This window comes from Sinohyriopsis cumingii, chromosome 16 (assembly GCF_028554795.1).
Source record: "Sinohyriopsis cumingii isolate HCF-2022 chromosome 16, ASM2855479v2, whole genome shotgun sequence".
Lineage (NCBI taxonomy): Eukaryota > Metazoa > Mollusca > Bivalvia > Unionida > Unionidae > Sinohyriopsis > Sinohyriopsis cumingii.
In genome coordinates this window covers 81,414,194-81,428,238 of record NC_142976.1, presented here as the reverse complement: position 1 = coordinate 81,428,238, position 14,045 = coordinate 81,414,194, and the positions used below count along the sequence as shown (strand labels likewise).

The following is a 14,045-nucleotide window of genomic DNA, read 5'->3' as shown; positions in this document are numbered from 1 at the left end:
ATTCGGTTTTGTTCGTTGCCATTAGATTTCATTAGAGGCTAGGTATTCAGGGAAGTTTAAAGTGTTAAAACTTGAGCAATTAAGGGAGGGCATAATGGATTTTAAATCAGGAATACATTCAAGAGAAACTCCTTTTTGCGTGGGAAATGTAGTGTGTGGTTGACTTTATATATTGGCATGAAAACGGTAATAAAAATATTTAATATAAAAAATTTAAACTGCTAAAAAGTTTGTGAAGGTCCCACCGAGATTTGAACTCGGATCGCTGGATTCAAAGTCCAGAGTGCTAACCATTACACCATGGGACCACACAACCACATTTCTTGAAAAGAGATTTGTTACCATGCTCTATCACCGTCACCTTACCGGATATCCTGCGCATGCGTTTTACTAATGTTCAAAAACATGGAGAGTGAAGGTGCATGTTCCTGATAATTTGCCTTGTTTATCATAATAGTTCAGAATGGCGGGTCAACAGGTAACAATACCCATTGATAACCCTACAAAAACATTTTGCTTTCATGAAAATCAAAATAATATGGTCATTGTATTACGATCCGACTGTTATTTTCCACAGATTCCTGCCAATGGAAAGCGACATGTGTTGATCACTCTTAATTGCCATGTTTGCCGGTTTGCAGTTGACCTTGGAGCATATTGCTTGATTAATTTTGTATTGTCACGCTTAACTTTAGATAGACTTCGATTTTGGCGTATCATTACAATGAATTTGTTGATATTTTTAGTCGTATCTATATCGCGACTCACTGTGGAGTTGTCCGAATGAAAAGGCTTGTTTAATTTTTTGATTGTAATGCTTGACAGGCCCAAAATCTATTAGTGGATTGAATTTTGTTTTTCAGAGTTGTATAATATATAAAAATGGAATATATTCTGCATAATTTGAATGTACAGAATTGGAAATAAACTCATCTTTATATCATCTTCAAAAAATGTCAGGAAGCATTCAAACAATTTTAAATACTGGTCCACCACTTTTAAATCTGATCTTTGGTCAGTGGTTTGCAGATTCTTGACCTTATGTTATTTAAAGCTGAAATATGCATATTTCCTTTATATGATAGTTTAGAAATGTTATGTAAACTTTCAGCATTAAGAATAAGTTGACTATGTTCCAGGTACTTCTGAAGCCTTTTTTTTACCAAGTGCCCCCCCCCCCATTTTTTTGTGCATGAAATCCCATATTCTTTAGTCAAACAAGTTGAAGCTAAATATTACTCTTAAAAGGGAATGTTTTCTGCATAATTTGAGTTGAACCCATCATTATGATACCTTTTGTAGTTAATTAACATAAAACAATCTAATAAACAAAAAATAACATCTTTCTGTTTTTAATTTTGGTATGTCTGCTCTGGTAGCCTAGTTGTTAGAGTGTCCGCCTCGGATGCGCGAGGTCGCAGGTTCGACCACCTACAGATTCATACCAAAGAATTTTAGAAATGGTTCTAACAGCTGCCTTGCTAGGCATTCATCATTAAAGGGTTGGTGTTAGGACTGGTCGGCCTGGTGTGAGGATAATGTGGCTGGATGGGACATGATACTACATGTCTGCAGCATGATGGCTCAGTGCTAGACATCACTAGAAACTGTCACACTGCAGAGATCTTAGCATTATGACTGAAACATTGTTAAAGCTATGTTAAAAATCCAAATCACACACACTAATCTTTTGGTCACTTTTTTGCAAATTTTTGTTATTTCATGCTATTTGCACATTTCTTACAAACATTTATATAGAAAAGCTTTGTGAACATTTTACTTTAATAATACATACATTTTTTCAATATTCCATGTATGTCTAATGCTTTTTTCTCTCCCCACCCCAACATTTTTACTTGAAATACCATGTTCTTGAGTAGTACACAATATGAAATTATGTTTCTCTTATAACCAATAGTACATATTCATTACAGTGTTCCTCTACATATATACATTCATTTGAAATAAAAATTTAGTTAATTTTCATTTTAAAATATAGGTATTCAGAGACTTTCATATCCAATTAATCTAGGGCATTCTGCATATATGTATCATCTCCACGTGAATCATATTATTCTCAATTTTGTTTGGGGAAAAAATACAGAAAGATTGTAAACATAAAAACAATAGTAAATAATAAGGAAATGACCAATTCATTATTTTGATGCTGATAATAAGTATGCTCTTTCCAGTGAGTGCTTAGTTTTTGAGACAGTCTACTATTTTCTTTGAATAGCCATTGCATATTTCTGTATATGGAACAGTGGCTTTACAGCTACATTAATTTGGCCAAGGGAATAAAGTATGTGACTTAGACACACTTACATGTATATCATGGGGTCATGAGCCTGCTGGCAGGAAAATTTCATTTTCCACCACGATGCACCACTCCGGTGGACTGGTGGTTAGAGCGTCTGTCTCAGATGCCGGGAGGTTGTAGGTTTGAACCCAGCAGAGTCATATCAAAGACTTATAAAAATGGTACTAACAGCTGCCTCTCTTGGTACTTAGCAGTAAGAAGTTAGTGTTAGGACTTGTTGGCCTGGTGTCAAAATAATGAGACTGGGTGGGACATGACACTTCATGTCTGAGGCATGATGCCCCAGTGCTGGACATCACTATAAACTGCCATACTGCAGACATTGTAGCATTATGACTGAAAAATTGATAAAGCTATGTTAAAAATCCAAATCAACACGCACACTTCGATGATGCTATGTGCCTAGAATGGTATTGCCTTTCTTACCACTTAATGAACCTTTCCAGATTTCAGTTTGTGTTGATAATTAGTTGACTTGGTTGCACACTTTGCTTGTAGTGTGGTCCAGTATGTTTCTGACGTACATGATGAAATATATTGACTCAGTCTTCAATCACATATTTCGATTTTGTACATTTTGAATTATACATTTTGCTTAATTTATATGTCCATTTATTAGGAAAACACAATCTAATGAAGTGGTATGTCATAGACACAGCAAATTTGGCCATTACTTATTCTCTTAAGGTTTCAAACTGATTTTATAAACAAGATAACACAAACATGAAGTTAAAATCTTCATTATAAGATAAATTAAAAGGTGCTTTTCACTGATTATATTTGTAAAAAAACCCAGTGATGTTTAAATATCAAAACAGAAGTTGGTATCTTTTCATCATCAAATAGTACAGTTGGTCTAATAGTGATTAAAACATACCTGTGAATGCGCAAGGTTTATCTACATAATTAATATAAAAAACAATATATTTTGACTTACAATGACAACGTGTTTCGACGCGACTTTTGTATCTGGGATGCAGAAGATCATTTATGCAGGAGTCCTCCTATGCACACAATTGCTGGACGGCAAATTCAAGGACTTGCCAGTCCTGCTTCAACCTTCCGAGTGGGAAAATGTTGATTTGGTTATTTTAGATGTGTTGATATTTACATTGACAGAAATCAGTGACTAAAAAGCCACCATATTAGTACATGTTGTCATTGTAAGAGTACATCAAAAGAACATGACCCAATAGCTTGGCAGTAAGTTTAAATTCTTGACTCTCAGCTCAGTGGTGGGAAAATGAACTGATATTGACAACCCAGTGATGTACTTGTATATAAAAGTACATCAAATGAACAACTTTAGCTTTCATTATCGTGTTCATTTCCAAGTGTAGTTGAATAAGTAGTGCATGTGACCACGAAATCGAGTTAGACAAAATGTTTGCAAATTTGAACAAGTATTTTGGGTTAAAGGGAAATTTGACAAAGATTGTAATGAGATTCAGCAGAGTGCTAAAGTTGTTATAACTTGTAGTTCCCATGGAATACTGTGTGATGCCTAGCTTAGTGCTTGGAATAAGACGTTTCCTTGGCCTGACATAATTCACTGTCAGTCTAATGGACAAACTAGAGCTACATATCAGTGGTGTAAAGAAGTTATAAAATTAAATTCACTGGCAACCATTGGTTTTACTCATCTGGAAATTTAGCTAGTTCAGGTATGCCCAATATGCTTCTGGTACGGGACTGCAACTTTTGCTGGTGGGAGTCCTGGACTTCTAGTTTTAAAATCCTAGCGAGACCTCTGATACAAAGATACAGTTATGAGATTGATGTCAGTATTTACAAATGGTTATATGTTTATCCCACCAAGTAGGTTTGTAGTATTAGTATAGATATGTTTATTATAATTTCTGTTGGTAAATTGTACAGAGCTAGGAATTTGTTACAAGGTAGTTCTTCAACAAAGGAGCTGATGATCAAGTAGTGCATGTCTAATTGTTGAAAAGCAAGTCACAGTGCATCTTTGTAAGCAGTTTAGAGGTAACCAGTGACCATTTAAAGAACTAATCTCATTTCAGGTTCTCTCTCCAAATTGAGAAATAATCTTAGGTGATTTGGCTAATGTAAGGAATGGAAGATAATAAACAGATTAATACAAAAATATTTTATACTAGCTGTATTAATTAGTTCACAAGTGTTTCTTTCTATGACTGATTTTTCTTTTTATGAGAATCAAAAAATGGAATATCCTGTGGTTATGCAGTATTATTCACTTATCCCCAAGATCTTTGTTTTGGGGGATTTTTCTGTCACTATAACGGCAAATAAAATAAACCTGCTAAAGAGCTGCTAGTGTGCTTCTAGATTATCAATTCAATCATGAAATTAACACATCATTGGCAAAGAAAACAAAATGTTGATGGTGTCTGTTGTGACTTGAACCAATTGGTTTTTCCATTGCTCCTCTCTCTTCTGCCAAAAATCATTGTGAGACTTCCTCAACCTCTTTGCCAACCTTGGTGACTAAATTCGTGTTGCTTGTTCTTGTAACATAGATGATTCCCATGCATAACAAAAGGTCTGTGCTGTGAAGATATGGCATCCTGTTTCAGCCTTTAGTTTCCAGTCCTTGCATCCATTCTGCAGCAAATATCAGACATAATTTTTCTCCTTTTTATAGTGGAAATCCGCTTTTCTCCTGACTTTAAATTAGATATTTCTTGATGTAGTCCATTTTTTTATCATCTCTAATTTGGTTTTTTAAAAAGGATCTGTTCGGTCCCATTCCACAACGACCCATGTAACATATTCGTTCCATATATTAGTTAGCCCACGACTCTCATAAAAAGTATTCTGATTGGTCAGAAGTTTAAATTCATCCAATGAATCTTCGGGTAATTGAAACTCGTGGCAGTGAAAAGAAAAAGCATGCTTGCAAAAACATGTTGTCCCGAGTTGTTGAGAGAGACCGTGACATGAGAAGTTTAGATAACAGTTTTAAAAAAACATATGGAAATGGGAATGACTGGAGCAAAAAGTTGACGGAAATTTAGTTGGTCAGTTTATAAGAAAACTGAACGCTAGAGGACTGGCATTTTGTGACCTCATCTCTACGGTAATCACGGTTGGAAGTATTTGGAACAGCACATACAAAAGAAGCTGCATACAGAAAAATTGAAGCTCAGAAGGTATCTGGAAAAAGTGCAGTTAATTACTATAAGAAGAAAGATCTCTTTCATGAGAGAACAGATGTGGCTCTCTTTTAGAATATGCGCACTGCATGTCGCCAATACAAGCACCAACTTGAAAGGAAAAAGGCCGTCATTGAGAAGGAAAAGAAACAATTACAAATTGAGCCAAAAAGGTCAAAAAGGAAGGCTAAAGAAATATTTGCATAGCCACAAAAAGAGCTCGACTGGCACATCAATAGGTTGTGTCCATTGGAGAAAAAAATGTGAATGTATGGGGTTATTTGTATATAGTTGATGTACTTGGGTGTTTATTTTACAGATTTGTTCTGAAAAGAGAGAGGTATATTATATTTGCTGCAAAAATTGAGTAATGATTGTGACCTAATTACGATGTGAACACTGACATGTACATAAAATAACTTAAGCATCGATAGTATTGGAGAAAAAATTCATGTGACAATTAATATTGTGAAATTATTCAAGTCATGTTGAAAATTTATGGTAAGTTTGTTGGTTTTTCAAATGATTATTTTGTTATGTATTATTATCATAAGTTGCAACAGGAGCAGTTTTTTATGATTTTAAAATGCATTTTTGGCCCCCCCCCCTTTCAGTTTTGTTGTTGTAGGTAGGACATATTCAGGGCTTATGAAGAAGCTGGTGTTCTGGGCATCAGCTCTCCATCTTTCACTTCAAGACAGTTTTCTGGACCTCACAGCTTCTCAGCATATCCAATCCCACTTCTTCATACTGACAACTTTAACTTGCCAGTCTTCTTGTAACAGCACAGTGGCATGCTACTTTGGGACTTAACATGTAGCTCTTTTTAGTCTTGCTAGTCCCTACCATCCTGTTGCTTCTGTTCCTACCATGTCAATGTGTCTCAGTCTGGAGTTTGCCTCTTCAGCTGCCTTTGCTGCCACCAGTTTTTTGCCTGTCCGTACCTTCACTACTGCTACTCTCACTTTCCTGTTTGCACTGGTTTTGCATGGCCTTCATCACCTTGAACTCCTGTCACTGATGGTAGTGGTAACTAAAGATTGCTATGGCACTGTACAAGCTAATTCTATCAGAGCTCCTTGGCACTTCTATCCATACAGATATGTATTGAAAATTCTCTCAACTGCATCTGTGACTTTCAATGGGACTTTGTATACTAGAAGTGGCTAAAGGATTCTTGGTTGAATACCATGCTGGTAACACCAGTCTTTGTAATTCCTAAGGTAGCCCACTCTTGCCTGTAGATTCCATCCAGTCTTTGGCTTGTCACTTTATGTCTGCCACACTCATGCTGTCATTCTTGGAGTCTTTAAACCACTTGTCAAGGCTCGTATCTGGTTGCTCACCCAGTGTTGGTATTATTTTCTCTCCGATTTTGAACCTTTATCTGTCTTGCACCTTCTTTTTCTTTAGGACCAGACTACTTGACTTTGATGATCTGAACTTTCTGGACCAGTTGATCAGGTGTGATACTGACTTAAGTATAATTGTCACATCCTCCATGAAGGCCCTTGATGAGGTTGCCGAACTCCAGATGATATAATTGGTCCTTGGCTCATCTTCTCTGCAAACTTCAAAAGGAGTCTTTAATGCAGAAAGTAGTACCACCAAACTGGTACATCCAGTTATAATGTCAGCTTATAATCTCTCCCATGCTGTTATGTAGTCAGGCATGATGAAGTGCATTTTGAGTTATTGGGCTAGTGCTGAAGTTTGTCCATGAACTTTAATAGTATATGATATTTCTTTAGAGTCGGGTTTTCCATTTTGTATTTGGAATATTAACCTTTTATGATGGCAAGGTCTAACCACAATGCTCTCAGATCAGTACTGGGTTTCCTTGACAGCCTGGAACTTCACCTTTCTGAACTGAAGCATCAATGTACTTTTACTCCAGCATGTATTTTGTCAGATGTCGGGTACGGATGGCTAAGAATATCTTCCCATTAATGTTTAGAAGGGATATTGTCCTGAATTGCTAGGTTACTGTTGAATTCTCTTTGGAATAAAGTAGCAAATTCTGTAAACTTGCCATTTCTCCATATGACTTTTTTTGGCTTCCAAAATCTTCTGGTCAGTCTTGGACAGTATTCATAAACCTTGTAAGGAACACAATTTGGTCCAAGAGCTGATGCAGTCTTGTTTCTTGTTTGTCAGCTTGAACTGCATGTTCCTCTATGATTATACGTTTGGGCTGCTCTCAGTGTTCTTGTATGACTTTCGGACATTCAAGTCTGCTTGATCTTTTGTCTCCTAGCAGCTTTTTGATGAAACCAGACAAAGTGGTAGTGAAGTGTGCTTTTTTTCTGCATATACTTGCTTCTGTTTGTAATGTTCTCTGCTCTCTTGCTGTCTTCAGTCTTTTGGATAGGTTGTCTTTGGAGGTCACACATCCACCTTTTCTTTTCATCCACTGCAGTATGATACCTTCCTGTCAATCTTCACTGCTGTGGTGGCCTAAGTGGTTAGAGCATCCTCTTCAGCTGTGGGAGGTTGCAGGTTCGAACCCCCAGCCAAGACATACCAAAGACTTATAAAAATGGTACTGGCAGCTGTCTCTCTTGGCACTCAGCATTAAGAGGTTAGTGTTTGATGTGGTCAGCCAGGTGTCATGATAATGTGACTGGATAGGACATGATGCCACATGTCTGCAGCATGATTCCTCAGTGATAGACATCACTATTAACTGCCACACTGCATATATCATAGTGATATGACTGAAATATTGTTAAACTACATTAAAACTCCATATCACACAAACACAGTCTCTACAGCTCTGTTTTTATGTTTGAATCTCCCAAGTCTTGGTTTTCTTTTGGCAGTGTATTTGTCTTTTTCTTCTGTCCCAAACCAACCTTTTCACATAATGTAGACAATGTTGACAATAGTTTGTACCTTTCTCTCAATATTTCTTCCCCATGTTACATGCAATTTTACTCTTGTTTTCTGTTGAATAATGCTCTTGGTTACCATTGTAGCCCTTTTCTGTTCACCCAACTACTGTCTCCGACTCAGATCTACTGAAACATCTGTATTTTCTTATCATTGCTGAACTTGTTTTCATCGTCTAGCACTTGGAGGACAATCTAAGTGCATATTTTAAACTCCCACTTATTTTTACGTTTTGCCACAACTGTAGGTTCTAGATGTGATCATATTCTGGTTGTCCGTTGATGAAGTATGTTTGTATCCATGTCATGGCCTTGGAGGTATCTCACAACATAGCACAGTTTTAAGTTTCTCCTTCACAGGAGCTATACTCTGGCTTGCTATGCCATCATGCACCTACATGTATCAGTGTTGAAAATCTTATCATTACTTGATCAATGGATGGCCATATCAGCATGTGAATTTTATTAAAAGACTTTTAATGTCTATTTGACCCTAAATAAGCCATGCTGATTTGATGCCCAACAAAGGTCACTGTGGGGGCCATCTTAAAAATCTTGTTGTTACTTTCTCTCCTGAACAGAAAGACTTATCAGCATGAGGTTTTCACCAGAAAATGTTAATGATATCTAGTTGATTGTAAAGGAGACTGGTGCTACTTTGATGTTCCATTATATCCACTATAGTTACCAGCTTAAAAATCTTGCTCTTGCTGCACCAGCTGAATTGATGGCCATATTAACATGGGATTCACAGTAAAAGATTTAATGAAAATGATGCCATTGTGAATGGCCACCGTGGTAAACATATTGAAAATCTTACTGCTATCCCATTATAATTGATGTTCATGTTGACAAAGGCAAACTTCTTATGATACCTAGTTGGTACTAAATGAAACTAGTGCCCCACTTACAACAGTGGCATGGGGTTCATTTACAGTGGTAGGGTGTTAGTCACTTTGCAGTTGGGTGGATTGTAAACTTGTAGTTGTCACCCTTCAGTGGTTTGTAGGAAGGACTAGTGAAGATTCAGCAGGACTAGTATATTTCTCGATCTAATAGTCCTTCTGGCTACACATAAATTTATGGTAAATTCTAGGCCTCTAATTGGCATAATTTTTGTTCTAAAAAGAAATACCACAACCACAAGTTGGAAAATCAGATCAAAATTTTGTTATTTGCCTGTGCTAGAGATTATCATAAAGTGGCACAGTGGGTTTAATTTTTTTTTAATGTTTAATATTTGAAGTGCTATTCAAGTGCATAAAATTTTACTTCTGGCAAACAAAGAATTTCCAAGCCCAGAAGTACCTAAATTCAAGCTTTTTGAGGAGAAAGTTAAAAAATATATATATATATATATATATATATATATATATATATATATATATATATATATATATATATATATATATATTTTACTTTTTAAGGAATTTTCGTTTATTGACCTTGATCAACTGACACCAGAAGAATGTGACCGAATCCTTTGGATACTTCATGGGCGACAGGATGGAATGGAGAGAAAAGTAGAGGTAAGCCCTCTTATTTTGCCTTCATATGCATACATGATCAGTGTTTGATTTCTGATGATGGTTGCAAGCATGATCATTTAATGTTAAAGTTTTTGTGTACATGTGTTAATTTCATCTGTGAAGCATATACAAATTTTAGCTATCACTTTTCTGACAGTTTTATCATTGGCGTTGGCCATGATATCCATGTACAGCTTTTAAGCTTGACGAGTATATTCATCATGGAGGGTAAAAAGTGCCCTCATTTTTGTTTCATTGGTTTTGCTGAGAGTTCTGAACTTCTAGTTTTAAAATCTTAGCGAGACCTCTGTAATAATTTTAATAGTAGTAGTTGTGCTTTTACAGTCACTACTGCAGTGGTGTAAAATTATTTATGTATGTTTAACTTTAGGTTACCATGCATTGTCCAGTGTCCATCAACATGGTGTAAAATTATTTATGTATGTTTAACTTTAGGTTACCATGCCTTATCTTTCCAGTGTCCATCAACAAATACTATTGTCATTTATTTTCTTCTCAAATATGGCCTGACAAGTTTCAAATCAGACGTGGCACAGACACAAAATGTCTTTAAATTTTGTACCAAAGAAGCTGATCTATCATCATGTGGCCATTCGTGCTAAGAAAAAAACCCAAAAACCTTTTTAATTTTTTTTTAATATTCAGACCATTGAATAGAATTGATCATATTTTACACAGAGCATCCTGACATGAGGATGCTTCTTCGCTAGCAGAACCTGATAACTCTGACACCTTGGCAGATTGAACAGCTATATCAGTGCTTTGTCCTAATGACATCTATTGGCATTCATGAGATGCCTTCCTAGTATGCAATTCCAACTAACCAATAGCCTGGTGCATTGCACATTGACCAAAAACGGTGGTGGCAATTGACCTATAAAGGATACTTTGTAAGTTTAACATTGAAAGCATGACTATATACCAGAGGAAGCCATTATAGGTCTATTTAGGTGAAAATTATTTGTGTAAACTCGGACCGGCACTGGAAAAGTGCTTATTTGTCAGTCTATTCAGGCTGTGTGCTCCCCTTGTCTCCATCCTGTAAAAACTGTGTTCAGAATTTGAACAACTTGATGTTGATGTGGTGGCTTGCCGCCGCATCCAGTGAAATTCACAGACCCAAAGCACATAAATATCTACTCAATAGGCCAAGGTGTAGATAGGGTTAATAGAACCTTTCGCTAGCAAAGATGATAAAATCCACCATCAGATACAGCAAATGCTTTTTTTAAAACTCTCAAAAATACAGGACCTTCATGTTTGTACAGATGTTGCTCATCCACCATGAAATATGGTCACTGTTATAAAAATAAGAATAAATCACTGAATAGAATTTAACCAGACTTGACAAAGTATCCTGGCATGAAGTGCTTTCAAGGTCATATATATGCTGATCAAATATAGTTCCCATTACTAAGAACAGAAGAGCCTTTTGAAGCAAAATAAAATGTTTTAATATTAATTTTTTAGAAGTATTTCATTTGTTTTATTCATCTGACATGCAGATTGGCCTTGATGCTGACCTTGATTCAAAATTAGTAAACAAAGTTCTATTTTTATTTTAAAATTATTGGTTGTTGTCAAGGTCATAATGGGGCTTTGGGTGTAAGATGTAAACACTTTAAATTATTTTTATTTCTTAGAGAAAATTATTGGTCTAATCAAGGCCGTATTCTGTGTACGTGATATAAACATGATCACATGACACCCCCTTCTGATTTTGCAGCTTGGGGGAATTTCGAAACTGCGTCTTATAATACAATATAACCTTTGTTTTATAGAGTGATCTCTCAGTTTGGGGCTTTTTACACTGATGTCAAGTTAGTTTGATGTAGCCAGATTTTGAACTATAATTTTCTTCAGATCAGTTGGATTTCAAAAGGATTAATTCATTTTTCTCTGGAAATATTTTGAGGAGTGCTCACACTGCGATTTTGGAAAGACATTACTTACAAATTTAATTTGGATTATCAACACCGGAGTGCCATTATTTGTATTTCTACAAGGAACTGTAGAAAAGCACAGTACTGACTACAGCATATGTCATCGTCGTCCATCTTGGATTTTCCATCAGGATTTGAACTTGAAATTATTAGAACATTTGTTACTAGGACTTTTGCAAAATAATTTGTGGATTATTTGTTAAATTTTAAAAAGCTTGTTTTCACTTTTTCTGTGTTAATGTTTATTTGAGCCTAAACACGTAACAACAGCCATGACTGGTAACCAGTCTTAAATAGTAATCTTTGTTTCAGTCTCTTATTTTTACCATTCTGTAAGTAAACTGGCCATATGGCTTGATTAGAAGTCAGTCTTTTTCTAAGTTAATTTAGATGTATGTATTGATGTTTTTAATTTCTTAGTGTTTGCTATTTAAGGAGCCCTTTAAATATTTGATGATGTGATCATCAGTTTTTTGTTTTTGCTGTTTCAGAAAAGGTTTACATTAGGCCCACATTGTTACACCAATAGAGCCTTGAGACTTGGATGTAACAGGATAGCACTTTATCCCGTTAATTGGATTATTACTGGTAGTCAGGTGTAATGAACATTGCTGGAGTCAACCTTTAATAAATTCCAGCCATTTGTACATTCAAACTGCAAAACCAACAATGGGTTCTTGAACTTGATGACATTTGAGTACACTACCTGATAGCCAGTGATATGCACACCTGCCAATCCTACTGAAAAAATCGGGAGAATACCGATTTTTGGACTATCTCCCAATTCCTCGATTTTTAAGAAAAAATCCAGATTTTTTAACTCAAGAAAAAATAATCTTTTTATTCTTACAAAACATCGTTTCCATTTCCTGGTTTCTGTATATGGTTTTTCCATGTCTGGTATGGTTCTTAGTACTTTACCATATCCAGCTTGATTTCAAGTTTTCTTCTGCCAATACAAAGAGATTGTCTCTCTGAGTGGTTCTCTTTATCCGACCCCATCAGCAAATCACAGCAACATAATGGTAAGTTTCTCGGCAAGAAGCGAGAAGAAGAAAACGAAAGGGAAGTAAGTGCTGAATTTTCACCAGTCAAGGAAAAGAAATGGAATCAAACTGTTGGAGTGATTGGGAGAAGCAGTTTGCTTTCATTCATCCATCGACTTGTGGGGCCTATCATGCATTGTGCCAGTGTTGCTTACAGCATCGTTCAATACAATGTGGTGATCTAGATGACATTAATAAGCAAGTGCAAGCATTGCAGATGTGTCTAAACAATCTGTAGTGTCGTTTAAGGACCTGGCTTTTTTCTTTAGCCAAATGGAAGGAATCAACACTGATGATTGGCGCAGAGTTTCAGCTTTACCAAATCTACATATTTAGACACAGAATTGAATGTGGAAAGATCAGATCATCAGTGGGTTGCTCTCAGGTAAAAAAGGATGGATCAGGCCAACTGTTGTTTCCAACCCTTGGAAGAGTAATGCTTTCCATACTTTCAATACTGCATAACAACAGCAATGCTGAGAGAGCATTCTCACTGGTAAAAAAAACCCCCAGAACTAGCCAAAGAGCCAGCCTGTCAGCATCAACCCTGGAAGCTATTCTTGTTAGCAGATTTGGCACCCATGGACAAATAAATGATGAACTTTTGCAGAAATGCAGATCTGCAACATACAATGGACTGAATTAACAAAAGTAGACATCTTTATCATGATATATACACTTTACTCTTGTACCTCCTGATTTTTTACCCTGCCTCCTGATTTTTAATGGTGATTTTCCTGATTTCGATTTTTTTCAGTGTTGGCAGGTCTGGATATGGGAGAAAATGAAGACTGCTAATTCAGGATAAAGTTTTACACCCAAGAGGGACTTTTTCGTTTTAGTAGCTCCAATCCCACACAGATCCTCCAGGCTTTGTTAATCTTTGCCTGGAGCTCTCTGTAAGAATTATCACTCACTATGAGGCACCTTTTAATTTCGAGTTATCTGATTTTTAAGGCTTGGGAATCAGGCTACTTAAATAGGGACCACCCAGATCAGGTGTTTTTGAGCATCTTCCTAAGACCCAAAACCTCGGCAAAGACATCTATCTGGAACAAAACTATATGTAGCCAGAAAAATAAAAAAACCAATTAAGACCACACAAAACTTAAAATAGAAAATTAGAAATCAACTAATTATATGAAAGACATGAAA

General features: G+C 36.1%; 1 protein-coding gene and 1 non-coding gene across 2 annotated transcripts in view; one reads left to right on the top strand and one right to left on the bottom strand.

The window, feature by feature from the left end:
- Window positions 1-236: 236 nt before the first annotated feature.
- On the bottom strand, window positions 237-308 carry Trnaq-uug (transfer RNA glutamine (anticodon UUG)). Its single transcript has one exon. It is a non-coding gene; the product is annotated as a tRNA-Gln (tRNA).
- Window positions 309-389: 81 nt separating this feature from the next.
- The window catches only part of LOC149780886 (ubiquitin carboxyl-terminal hydrolase 10-like), a 72,474-nt gene continuing 58,818 nt past the window's right edge, over window positions 390-14,045 (top strand). The window contains exons 1-2 of the mRNA XM_089937988.1: window positions 390-478; window positions 9,779-9,880. Of these exons, the coding sequence (XP_089794114.1) occupies window positions 464-478; window positions 9,779-9,880 (117 nt within the window). The 5' untranslated portion in view covers window positions 390-463. The remainder of the gene's footprint in view (window positions 479-9,778; window positions 9,881-14,045) is intronic.